This window comes from Bactrocera neohumeralis, chromosome 2 (assembly GCF_024586455.1).
Source record: "Bactrocera neohumeralis isolate Rockhampton chromosome 2, APGP_CSIRO_Bneo_wtdbg2-racon-allhic-juicebox.fasta_v2, whole genome shotgun sequence".
NCBI lineage: Eukaryota > Metazoa > Arthropoda > Insecta > Diptera > Tephritidae > Bactrocera > Bactrocera neohumeralis.
The window spans coordinates 43,699,071-43,712,340 of record NC_065919.1 but is presented as its reverse complement, the minus strand read 5'-3'; the positions used below and the strand labels follow the sequence as shown (position 1 = coordinate 43,712,340).

At 38.3% G+C, this 13,270-nt stretch overlaps 2 protein-coding genes and 1 pseudogene across 2 annotated transcripts in view; 2 read left to right on the top strand and 1 right to left on the bottom strand.

Annotated features, from left to right (window-relative positions):
* Nucleotides 1-13,270, bottom strand: part of LOC126751282 (tyrosine-protein phosphatase non-receptor type 23) — a 29,808-nt gene that overhangs the window by 12,953 nt on the left and 3,585 nt on the right. The window lies entirely within an intron of this gene.
* On the top strand, nucleotides 5,003-6,635 carry LOC126751278 (odorant receptor 67d-like). Its single transcript, XM_050461407.1, has 4 exons — nucleotides 5,003-5,831; nucleotides 5,898-6,087; nucleotides 6,167-6,322; nucleotides 6,390-6,635. The coding sequence occupies exons 1-4, from the start codon at nucleotides 5,071-5,073 to the stop codon at nucleotides 6,444-6,446; spliced, it is 1,164 nt and encodes a 387-aa protein (XP_050317364.1). The 5' UTR covers nucleotides 5,003-5,070; the 3' UTR covers nucleotides 6,447-6,635.
* Nucleotides 7,767-9,255, top strand: LOC126751280 (odorant receptor 67d-like; annotated as a pseudogene).

Below are 13,270 nucleotides of genomic sequence, written 5' to 3'. Positions count from 1 at the left end.
TGTTTGTACAATAGTTCGGTTAAGGGTAGGTTTCCTAGTTAATCCTCAAGACAACATATGCGTGTCAAAGTCCAGGCAGGTGTTTTATTTTTATTCATACATACCAGGAAGGCAGTGTTGAGATGTTTCCATCTCTCATTCTATCAAATAGCATTGAACACCTACAAGGTAATGCTGAAAGAGCTCACAACACCTCTTGCGATCTACTTTGAAAGGAACTTGCCAGAGCCAACAGTTGGTTGGTGCTCGTCGGGCTCTCGTCACCCAGATTGTCAGTACTAGAACGCATGGAGATTTTACTGATACGAGGTGGACCTAATGGAGTACAGTCATACTTCTGGGGAAGCAGTTACAGTCGTATTGCGTCCTCGCCGCGCACCCTGTAAACGTGAGCAGCCCTTGTGTAAAATGCGGTAGCTAACCTGTGGAGATCCTAAAGAGCTAAAAAAGAGGAAGCTTCAGCGAAGCCACTCCGATATATTCGGTTTAAGAATTCGATGAAGTCTAATTGCAGCCTCTGTTCACCAAAGGTGCGGCTCGTTATGTAAATGTATATAAAACTTTACACTACTCGCCTAGCAAGGTTATGTGCTGTGTTTGAAACCCGCCACTTAGAAACCACCCCCAATGAAAAATAAACAACAGCCTCGAATGAAAGACCCCACTTTTCATGATGACTATGATGCAAAGGCATTCATCTGTAATGTCCGGTCCCTAATTTGGGAAGTTGCCGGTGCCCACCTTGTTGATGTCCTCGCAAAAGTAAAGACTGACAATTCCGCCGTCCACGACATGCGATGGACGTGACAATGACGGAGACGAGACCTTTATTACAACGGCCATATAAAAGAGCGCGAATTCGGAAAGAGAGTATAGCCACAATCCACATCAGAGAAAAATGTTTCAACATAACAGTGATTTGCGCTCACGCCTCGACAGAAGAGAGGAACGATATTGTTATTGTTGAACAGCTGAAGCGCGCTTATGACAACTGCCCCTACCACGATGTTAAAATTGTAATTGTCGAGTTTAACGACAGGGTGGGCAAAGAAAGCAACTTTGGTACAATAGTTGGAATATTCAACTCCCTGGTGGAATCTCTCCAATTAGGTTGAAGCTGATCGACCACACAGGGGCCCGAAATATGGTTGTGTGTATGTAGTTCTAGATTTCAACACAAGAAAATTCATCAAGCTACTTGGCTGTCTCTGGATCGAAAAATTCGTAACCAGATCGATCAGATTGTGATAGATGGACGACACCTCTCCAGTGTCCTTCACGTACGTACGCTCCGATAACCTAACATCGACTCGGACCACTATCTTGCGATGATACGCCACCACACTTATAAAGCAAACGTCATCAAACACAGGAAAGGTACGATATTGAGAAGCAACTATCGCGAAGCGGTTTTCTACTCGACTTGATCTCCTGCTCCCTGAGAGCACTCATCAGTCACTCAGTAATAGGGAACTATGGAACTCCTTATGTACAGCTGTAAGCGAAGCCATTGCTTTTCGAAAAGTGCCGTTCGCAGTGAAGAAGAAAAAGGTCGACCACAACACGAACGGAGTGGGATAGATGCCGAGAGTTGAAGAGGGAACCGAAAATGCGTGAGTATGAAGCGTTTGAGAAGATGACCGACAAGGATTATGCGCGAAAAGGTGCGATGATTAACTAGTGGCTGATGTTCAAAACATACTGAAATTATGAAGGGAACACTTTTCCAGTCTGCTGAACGTCAATGTAAGTGTAACATCTGGAGATGGCGAACCCGATTCCCAAATCGATGACGAAGAAATAGATACTCCATTGTCCGACTATAATGAGGTTCGAATAGCAAATAACCCCATTGACAATGTGCGTGCGTCAGTTTCTTTGCTAGATCTGGTCGGAGGAAAGTATGCCCGAAGATTGGAACCTAAGTGTGGCCTGTTCAATGCACAAAAAGGAAAACCCCACACTCTGCGTCAATTACCGTGGTATAAGCCTTAATACCACATATCTTGTCAAGCATAGTGTGCGAAAGACTGAAGCTCACCGTCAACAAATTTATTGGATCTTATCACTGTGACTTTAGGCCTGGAAACTCAACAACTCACCAGATTTCCACCATTCGCTAAATGTTAGAAAAGATAGGAAAAAGGGGAAGGTCGCTATTTCTGAACTAGGTATCCCCGCAAAGCCAGCTTACACAGCCGTAAGCTGACTTTAAGCAACACTAAAAGCTCCGTCAGAATCGGAAAGGACTTCTCCGACGCTGGGTAGCTCATGTTGTTGGGATGGAAGAGGGCACTCCAGCTTCGAAAGCTTTTTTATCGCCGGTGAAAGCAGAGGAAGAGGAATCCCATCCGTTGGAGAAATCAGGTGAAGAAGGATCTAACTGCACTCACAAATTGACACCAAATAGCGAAAAGAAAAAACGACTCGTGCACTGTTGTTAACTCGGCTATAACCGCGTAAGCGTTGCCTACGCCAGTAAAGAAGAAGAAGTTGAAAAGGTAACTGTACTCTCCAATTCTTCAGCTTTGCGCATATGTGGCCTGGCACCTATACTAGCCTTATCAAGAAGTAAATTTTTCCATTGAAAGTACAAGGAGCGTTCCAAAGTAAACAGGACTTTTTGAATCTATCTTTATCCACTGTCCAGTGAGAATTTCATTTCATTGAATGGAAGTGAAGTTATTGCGTTTTAAATGTCAGTATGTTTGTGTTATCGGTGCGAAAATAAGCTTCGAACAAAGAGCCAACATTAAATTTTTTTTAAAATTGGTAAAACTTTCACCGAAACGTTTCAATTGATGAAACAGGTAGCAGAGTGCAAGAGTGGTTTCAACGCTTTCAAAGTGATCGACGCTTGTGACCGATTATTTGACCAAAAATCACATTTTAACCATTAACCACTCCCCGTATTCACCTGATATGGCACCGTGCGATTTCTTCCCTTTCAGAAAAATGAATTTGCCCATGGAAAGGAAAGCGTTATGCAGACGTAGAGGTAATTCAAAAGGTTTGCACCGGCATACTGGCGACCATACCGGTCAACGAGCTAAAACACTCCTTCGACATGCTTTTGGACCGTGCAAAAAGGTGTATTAAAGGAGAAGAAGATTATTTCGAATAAAATTTATTGGTTTTGCGGAAAAACCCATTCGTTCTGTTTTTATACTCTCGCAACAAAGCCAAAGAGAGTGTTTTGTTCACATAACGGTTGTTTGTTCCTCTAAAAGAGTCGATTAGGGTTATATATACAAAGTGATCAGGGCGACGGTAGAGTCGAAATCGGATGTCTGTCTGTCCGTCTGTCCGTCCGTCCGTCTGTCTGTCCGTCCGTCCGTCCGTCCGTGCAAGCTGTAACATGAAAAAATTCCATATCATGATGAAACTTGGTACACGTATTCCTTGGCTCCATAAGAAGGTTAAGTTCGAAGATGGGCAAAATCGGCCAACTGCCATGCCCAAATGGCATCAAAACCTAAAATTCATGGATATTAAAGTGAAATTTGAACAGCATGGACTTATCGCATTTTGACCGACCATTTGGGTTTTTTGTACGAATCTCGGAAACTACTGTGTCAACCAAACTCTACACAGTCGTTTGGCATTTCCGCACAAAAATGGAAGAAATGACTGACGACCAAAAAGGTTATGTTGATAATCACAAAAGTGCGTTAACGACTAACAAAAAACGTCAGAAACACTAAATTTTACGGAAGAAATTGCAGAAGGAAGCTGCACCCAGGCTTTTTTTTTTAAATTGAAAATGGGCGTGGCCTCGCCCATTTATGGACCAAAAACCATATCTCAGGACCTACTAGACCGATTTCAATGAAATTCTGTATATAATATTTTCTTAACATCCTGATGACATGAACGGAATATGGGTGAAATCGGTTCACAACCACGCCTTCTTCCAAAATAACGCTATTTTGAATTCCATCGGATGCCTTTTCTGTATAATACGAATATGTACATTATGAACCAATGATGATAGCGGAATAAAACTTTACAAAAATACGGTATTTGAAAAATATGTAAATGACGTATAATGAAATCTCGATTATCACTTTATCATGCGAGAGTATAAAATGTTCGGTAACACCCGAACTTAGTTCTTCCTTACTTGTTTTAAGTTCTATTTACTTTGGAACACACGTTCTATGATTAAGAGCAGGCATTTCTTAACTAGCTCAGAACATATGTTAATTTTAGGATAAAACTCCTAATGCTTATTTATCGTCTATAGCCCCCTTTATATTATATTCTCCCAATAGGTGTGGCGATAAAGAAAAACCGAGTTCTGGTTCGATAAATCGATAATACAGATGATCAGGTATGAAAAGGGTGCGAAGATTCCGAAGTATTCAGTTTCTTTGAGTCTGATAGCAACTTTCGTGGTTGCACTGGTACTTGGTACTAAGCATAGCAACTGAGGAGCGCAGCTAACTTCATGCTCTCATCTCAAGTTCTTTCATAATTGGCTGAACTGTGATATCACTGAGCCAAAGGACTACTTTTATTGAAAGACCGCATCTTTCGCCATTACCTGCTACTATAGATCAATCGATATGGTTCAAGTATGAGCTATGGATACTAAAGTAACGCCTCCGGTATAGTGTCCGAGTATTTTTATAAAAAAGGTATGTTAATTTATAGCTCGCTACACTTCTGACTTGGGTGAAACTATCTATATTTAATTCACTTAATGATATATAATTTAGCTTCTGTAAAACAGCACGGCTCAGCTAGGCAACGGAAATAGCTGGCGCGCTATTTATGGTTGTCATATATGTACATTCATTTACAAATAATACTTTTCTCTGCAATTTTCTTTTAACATCGCAATTAATAAATATTCCTTGCAATTAATTTGTCACTATGAAGTGTAAATAACTCTATTAACACGTCGTATATAGACAACCGTGAGAGCGTGCCCTTACTGGGCCAAAACTTGTACAAAAGTTCAACTTAAATTGAAACTCAGATTTCTAATACTCTTGTATCTAGAGTCAGTTGAAGGTATCGAAATAATCACTAGACCTATATTAGCAGTTTAGTTTCTTTGAAAAGATGAAAACCCAAAAACAACCGTCGGACATGTACTATAAACTACTTTCGGTTATTCGTTTTTGTTCTCGAATTATCGGTATAGATATTACCGCCGAGGATTATAAAATCAATTTAAATACATATATTGTTATTGTCGCAATAATCGCTTATTACCTCTGTGCGATAAATATGATTGCAAAATATATTCTGACAGATTTGACGGTGCTGCTTGATGTCTTTTCACCGGTGAGCTGCACCACACAAGGAGCGGTGAAATTGATATCAATACTTTTGTATCCAAAACTGTATCGAAAATTAGCTACGGACATCGGACAAATTTATGAGAAATATCAACAGATGGGAAAAGAGTATGAGCAGAAGTTACTCGAATGGAATAAGAATATGAAGAAAATTCTATTTGCATGCGCAACAGTTTACTCTATCACTGCCATACTAATTTTGTCCACACCCATTGTGATGTATATACTTAAGGGCGAACGTCATCTGATATTGCTTTGCGAAGTACCCGGTTTCGCAGCGGACTCATATTATGGTTATTGGGTGAATAATGCCTTCAATTTAATATGTGTTATGATTGCCGCTTTCGGGTTATATGCCGGTGATTTGTATTTACTTCTGTTTTTAACACACTCAATATTCTTTTACGATATATTAGTACTGAAAATAAATGATTTACACAAATTGCTAGAAGATGAAGACAAGGAAGACCGTCAAACTAAGATCGTTAACGATATTGTAGATTGGCACCAGCACTATTTGGAGTGAGTATTTATTATATACCACATAAGCTATCAGGTTTAAGCATATGTCGTTTGTGTCCACTATAGCTTCAATGATACGTGCAATTTGCTTTTCTTTTGGACCATATCCGCGCACATTATATGCACCACGTTGGGTATCTTGAGCACACTGCTCATCATCATGCTGAAGGATTGGCCTGGTGCTTATACCTACATTTTCGTGTGCTTTCTCTGGCTATATATGTACTGCATACTTGGCACACGTGTTGAAATATGCGTAAATATGTTTTCCATAATGGCACATTTATCAATCGAAGTATTTTAAATACTAATATGTTTCTATTATTTGCCATTAGAACGATCAATTTTGTACTGGGGTTTACGATATCAACTGGTATGCCTTAGATGTGCGTAATCAAAATACGATTCGCTTGATGTTAATGCAGTCGCAGGCACCACGAAATATAACCATCGCGGGAGTGGAACCGTTATCGGTTAGCACAGCACTCAAGGTGAGTCTAAAGGAAATATTTACAGTGGAATATAATATATTTGGTATGAAATTTTCATTTTTTACAGATAACACGGACAATTTACAGTTTGGTCATGATGGTTCTACGTTTCCAAAATAAATAAAAGGTATTATTGAAAATATTTGTAGAACAAGGAAAAGGTGTATGGATATTGGATTTATTAGTGCTTACATAGATTAACATAAGTATAATGTCTAGCAGGAAATTTCCATGAATAGATTAATTTCAAGTTCAAGGTCAACACAGAAAACATGAATAAAAAGTCATAATTACTTTGGTTCACTATAAAGTTTTTGGAATGATTGTTTTCAAGTATGCTAGTCAAAGTATACAAGAAATAAATTCTTTACACCTTTTTATACAAAATGGTTAATAGCAAGTGATTTGGGGGTGATATAATATAATTATTTGTAGTCAATTCTGTTGCTATCTTTTGATGTTAGAAATGTCTTAGCTGACCACCAAAGAAATGTACAGCGATTGATTTTATACATGAGATCTGATAGTTACCATTCCTTCCATATAGTAGTATAGATAATACAGTTGAAGTCATCGTTCAAACAACTTCAATAGCAATGAACACCGGCAATATAATGCCGTAAGAACTCAGAACACCTCCAGCGATCTATTTTGGAAGGAACTTTCCAAAGCAAACAGTTGCTTGGAGCTCTCCAGATTCTCATCAAACCCAGATCTCCATTATTACCTCTCATGAAGCTTCTAGTGATAGTGTTGAGAGGATACCTGTACTCTCCAAATCTTTAGCTTTGCAGTAACCTGTAATTATACTAAGGGTTGGAACCCATACTATTCTTGTCAAGAAAGCATATGTAAGTTTACGACTAGTTTGGTACAAAAAGCCGTTGTTGGTGGGATCCTAAAGCCATGTGGACACTGAGAAGCTCCGCCAACTGAACGCTCTCATCTCAAGTTCCTTCGCAAATGTAGCTTTTTCCGATGCCCTAAAACACACCGAGACCTTATAAAACATAATTGGCTGAATATAATAAATCTAACTACTTTAATTTAAAGACCGCATCTTTTGCCAATAGCTCCTCTATAACAGTATAGACAACAGTACAGATCAATCGATGTCTTTCAAGTTTTAGCTCTGGATACCAAAATGTACTATATATAATTTAGCTTCAGTAAAACGTCTTGGCTCGGCTCGGCTAGGCTACGGAAATACCTGGCAGGCCCATTTCTGATTATCATATACACACATTTACAAATAATAATTTTCTCTGCAATTTTCTTTTAAAATCGCAATTAATAAATGTTCTATGCAATTAATTTGAAGTGTTTATGACTCAATTAGCACGTCGAGAAATGCTGAAAGACAGGCGTGGGAATGTGACCAATGCTGTGTTAGTCACACCTTTTTATTCGGCAAATTATTTAGTAAACACTTTAGTTTCAAGAATATTGGACGTCGCAGATATTTCACTTTCGAAAATTGATTGCAATATGCAAACTAAAACGCGGCCTTCAGACAACTTTTGTAAATTGCTCAAAATAATTCGGCTAAGCTCCAGCTTAGTCGGCATAGACGTTATCGATGAGAATTTTAAATTTAATTATGTCGTCGGTTTTGTTTTGGTGGCGATCGCTTGGAATTTTACTATCTCAATATATACGATTTGGAAAGATGTGAAAACCGATTGGACGGTGCTCTTGGATGTATTTTCACCGATCAGTTGCGCCACTCAAGGCGTGATCAAAATAATTTCCATACTCTTGTATCCAAAATTATATCGTGAACTGGCAATGGACCTTGTAAACATTTACAAGAAATACGAAGCGTTAGGAACAAAATATGAGACGAAATTATTGAATGGAACCAGAGTATGAAGAATATTCTCATCATTGGTGGCTTAGTATATTTCGTGTCTGCTGTGCTAGCGCTGATTACGCCCGTCTTCTTATACATATTCAAAGGTGAAAGGCATCTAATAATTATGTGTCAGATGCCGTATGTTGATTTGGACACAGATCATGGCTATTTCATTACGATTGGTTATAATATACTGTGTGTTTTCGTAGCGGCGTTCGGTTTGTACGGTGCCGACTTATACGTCTTTCTATTTTTAACACACTCGATATTCTTCTACGATATTTTCGCACTTAAAGTCGAAGATCTGCATGAAGTATTGCACGAGAATAAGCAGGATACACGTATAAAGGCAATGGTTAATGACATTGCTAGTTGGCATCAATACTACTTGGAGTGAGTGTTTTCTTCAAACTTAAACAATTTGTATAAAAAATTATAAGTATTTATTTGGTGTTTAGCTTCAACGATAAATGCAACCAGATTTTCTTCTGGACCATTACCGCGCACATATTATGCACCATTTTGGGCATCTTGACCACATTGCTTATAATTATGCTGAAATACTGGCCTGGTGCTTATCCCTACATATTCGTCTGTTTCGTTTGGTTATATATGTATAGTATTCTGGGCACGCGTGTGGAAATATGCGTAAATATATAGAAATTGTAAACATAACAAAAAATATTTTTCAGTTGTGTTTTTACAGAATGATCAATTTTGCGATGGAATTTACGATATCAACTGGTATGATCTGGATGTTAGCGATCAGAAGACAGTAAGCTTAATGCTTATGCAGTCGCAGGTGCCACGCATTATAACCATAGCGGGTATTGAGCCGTTGTCAGTAAATACTGCGCTTAAGGTAAATTTGACTGCGAAATAAAATACATACATAACCAAGTATAATATAAAATTTTGGCTGTGTTTTTAGATCACACGCTCAATCTACAGTTTAGCTATGATGGTCATGCAGTTCAACGAGTGAAGCTAAACCACTGAAAACAGCGTTAAAAATCGCAAAGTAAATAATGGTTCAATTGAAAGTACAGTTTCTCAAATATATTATTTTAATTCCCAATATTTTTTCTTTACTTTTGTCATTGTGGTGCATATTGGAGAATATCATGAAAATTTCTTAAATGCAGCTTCCTTCTTACTATCTTAGATTTTTAGCTTCTTTAAAGATTCTTTAAAGTAATGGACTTTAGAGTAACACGTGAGGTCTTCTTAAACTACTTTGGGTTAGTGTTTACAGTGAACAAACCAAAAGTCTTAGGTAGTTAGGAGTGCAGCCTTGTCATGCTCAGTTAGCGCTAAATGCTCCTTTTTATTAAGTTATAAATATTATAGAGTTCTCTTTGAAACTTATCCCTAAGATCTCACCTTCAAAAACTTGTTAAGTTGGAGCCGAGAATAGAGTAAAGTAACACCTCAAGTCTTATAAAGCCAACGACATATGACGTTGACAGACCAAAAGGCTTATACTTTGCGACAAAAGAAAAATTAGAAATATGGCAGCCTAAGGTGTCAACTTCAGCAACTTGCACAAATGGAGGTTGAAGAGACACTAAAACTTCATTTTTGCAAATGTCAGTCTTCAGTTGGTTCAGGCAGGTTATCTTCCACTGATGCCAATTGAAGAGACGTTGTGCAGCTAGGGTGAAAAAATACAGAACAAAGTTCTATCATTCGCGTCAGCCGGAAATCTGCTGAAAGTACTTATATGCTTTGACTCTCATATGTTGGTTGAAATTTGTATTTTTTGGACAAAAGTTCAATTATTCTGACTCTATTTACTATACTCACAAAGCCGTAGATATGTGCAGATTTATATAGCAACATAAGTAAACTTAAAACGGATTCATTAACTTTCTGACTACTTTGCTGGTCGGCAACATTTTTCGACAATCGGCAGTATATTCTTGCAAGATTTTTTGCAATACACGAACACATAAATAACGTTTACATATATGCACACAGATAGATGTGGTTGAACAACTGCATGGAGATTATTTAATATTTCTTTTGTTCACATTTCTTGTGCTGAAGTACGATATTTTCATTAAAATCGCACATATCTACGACACGCCAATGTATTTATGGCAGATATGTATGGCTCTACAATGCCTTTCACTTATCCAATAACTGCAGTAGTCGTAAGAGCGCTCTTTCTTGTTGTTAGTCAGTAGGTAACAATCAATAGTGTTGCATTAAAGGCCTTGGCTCTTAAACAGCAAACACAAAACTACGTCCATTTACTGACCAAATGCTTACAATTAGCCAGTTAGCAAGTCATGCACGCCAGCATGGGTAAATACTAAGGCACTCGCTCTGAACAGCACTTAGTTTTCGTATTGGATAAGCTAAGTTATACTTTACATTCCGATTCAAGTGAGTGAGTAAAATGATTCACATTTTTGATATACTTGTATGTATTGTACTATAGCTGGCCGACAGGGGTAATGCTCCGAAGACCGGAGCATAATATTGTAGAACCCCAGGCTTTGAAAAAAGAATCGGCATATACCAATTCTTCATTGATTTCAAAGCTAATTTTGACAGCACGAAAAGGCGTGCCTTATGCCGCAATAGCAGAGTTAGGTATCCCCGCAAAACTAATACGGCTGAGTAAACTGACGTTGAGCAATACCAAAAGCTATGCGAGGTCTCAGACAATGCGACTCCCTATCGCGCAGCTTCTTGAGTCTACTGCTGGAGAAAAATGAGAGAAGGATCAATCTCCTACAAGAGTGTACAACTGCAGGCGTACGCCGATGACATCGATATTATTGGCCATAATAACCGCGCCGTTAGTTCTGCTTTCTCCAGGTTAAAAGCAAAGCAAATGGGTCTGACAAACAATACCTACATTAATGACTTGTCTTCCACGACACTGTTGACAGTCCTAGCTTTGAATTCGTATATAATTTCGCCTATCTGGAGATCAGCATTAATAACAACGTCAGCCTATAAATCCAATGCATAATAACTTTTGCCAACAGGTGCTACTTCCGACTGAGTGGGCAATTGAGAAGTAAAGTCCTCTCTCGACGAACAAAGACCAAATTCTACAAGTCACTCATCATCCCCGTCCTGCTATATGGTGCAGAGGCATGGACGATGACATCATCTGATGAGTCGCCGTTACAAGTTTTCGAGAGAAATGTTCTGCGAAAGATTTATGGTCGTTTGCGCATTAGCAACTGCGAATATCGCAATCGATGGCATGATGAACTGTACGAGATGTACGACGACTTTAACATAGTTCAGCGAATTAAAAGACAGCGGCTATGCTGGCTAGGTCATGTCATCCGAATGGATGAAAACACTCTATCTTTGAGAGTATTCGATGCAGTACCCGCGGGAAGCAGAGGAAGACCACCATGGAAAGAACAGGAGAAGATGAACCTGGCCACACTTGGAATCTCCAATAGGTGCCAAACTAAACTCGACTATAATCGCATAATCGATGTCTGCGCCAATAAAGAAGAAGAAGAAGTGGAAATGGTTAGCGTAACGAGCTGAGTTCATTTAGCCATGTCCGTCTGTCTGCCTGTTTATATGCAAACTAGTCCCTCAGTTTTTCGAATATCGATTTGAAAATTTGCCCACGACGTTTTCCCACCAAGAAGCTGATCATTTGCCAAAACCGCAGATATCGGAAAACTTTCATAAATTTGAGCTGAATTATTTTCCAAGGAAGCAATACCATTTAGAAACAAATTATGCAGATTGGAACATTATAGCAAATAGTTGTTATACAAACTGTTCGGTAAAAATAAAATTCTTTGAGGAAACTTTTTTCTTGTATTATATCTTCAGTGCAACCAAAGTTGACGAAATTTCTTGCTTTTATTTGCGGTGAGTGCTATAACTTCGGTGCAACTGATTCATATCTTCGATGGAAACATTTTCGTGACACTGTTCGTGCCCCATAGTGTGTATCATTCAAACAGTTCCATGTGGCCTTTCGCGTGGTTTGATGTGATCACTGCAGGTTCATCCAAAAAAGTGAAGATTACAAAAGTTGTAAGGTTGTAAAAATCCTACTATATGCCGTTCTGGTTACAAGGGAACCAGCAGAGCATCCTCAGTCTTATTTGCATGTGGTCTACAGGGTTGTTAATTTACGTAGTCAGAAATATTTTCATATATCGCAAGAACGTTACAAACTAGTTGCCACAAAACTGGCATTCTATAGGCTGAATTTCAGTATAACCATCGAATCATTATTTTAGTTTGTCAAAACATAATAAACATTCATCTCAAGCATATGTTTTAACATTGACGGTTGATTTGACAAATATCTTAATAGCAAATTGTTTATCTGGAAACAAAATACCTTATATACATACAACAACAACCTTCAACAAAGTCAATGTCAAGGGCTTTTTTTCGGAAAATTTGTCTGGTGCATTTAAAAATTTTTACCAGCATGTATATGTTAATTCGAGAACTCATTTTTGAGAAACTTTTATTTCAATATTCCAATACTTTCGATATTATTTGGTAGTACGATTAGACTTTTCGTTCAACCATTCCTTATGATCCAGATCCAGAGTGTAAAATTAATACTGAATCTGTTCAAAGCCTGATTTATGCAGACTTTTACATATTTTCATGAATCTTTCATATAACAAAATATACATGAAGGATTCGAATACGTTCCTAAAGTAGCAGCTATTTCGATCATGGCTGTTATCCCTTAGTCCATTGAATTCATCCATTTCGATGCTCATATGTACTTATTTTTACCAAAATATGGTGTCCCAATTCTGGTTATTTTAATGATGCCAGAACTTCCATCACTACGTATATAACCCACGAAACTGAACCTGATTGCTGTTTATACTTATGCTTTTTAAAGGGTAAGTCTAACTACAAAAAATCATACAAAGAGCTAATGCCAGAAAGAGAAGTGGTTGTTGTTGCAGCGTCAGAAAATATTCTTGAAGCAATTTCGAGACATGGTGCCAAGTTGGGCGGATAAAAATTCTGGTTACTTAGACCCGGCTGTCGTGGAAACGGAGAGAAGTGGTAGTCCTCGCGTGGTTCAACTAATTCAATCATAAAATTGTACGCGAACAAATTGC

What these genes read in the sequence shown, in the direction of transcription:
- LOC126751278 (XM_050461407.1), top strand. Translation starts at nt 5,071, where the DNA reads ATGAAAACCCAAAAACAACCGTCGGACATGTACTATAAACTACTTTCG. An exon ending in GCACACGTGTTGAAATATGC is followed by an intron (nt 6,088 to 6,166) that starts GTAAATATGTTT and finishes ATTTGCCATTAG; the next exon opens with AACGATCAATTTTGTACTGG. An exon ending in CGGTTAGCACAGCACTCAAG is followed by an intron (nt 6,323 to 6,389) that starts GTGAGTCTAAAG and finishes CATTTTTTACAG; the next exon opens with ATAACACGGACAATTTACAG.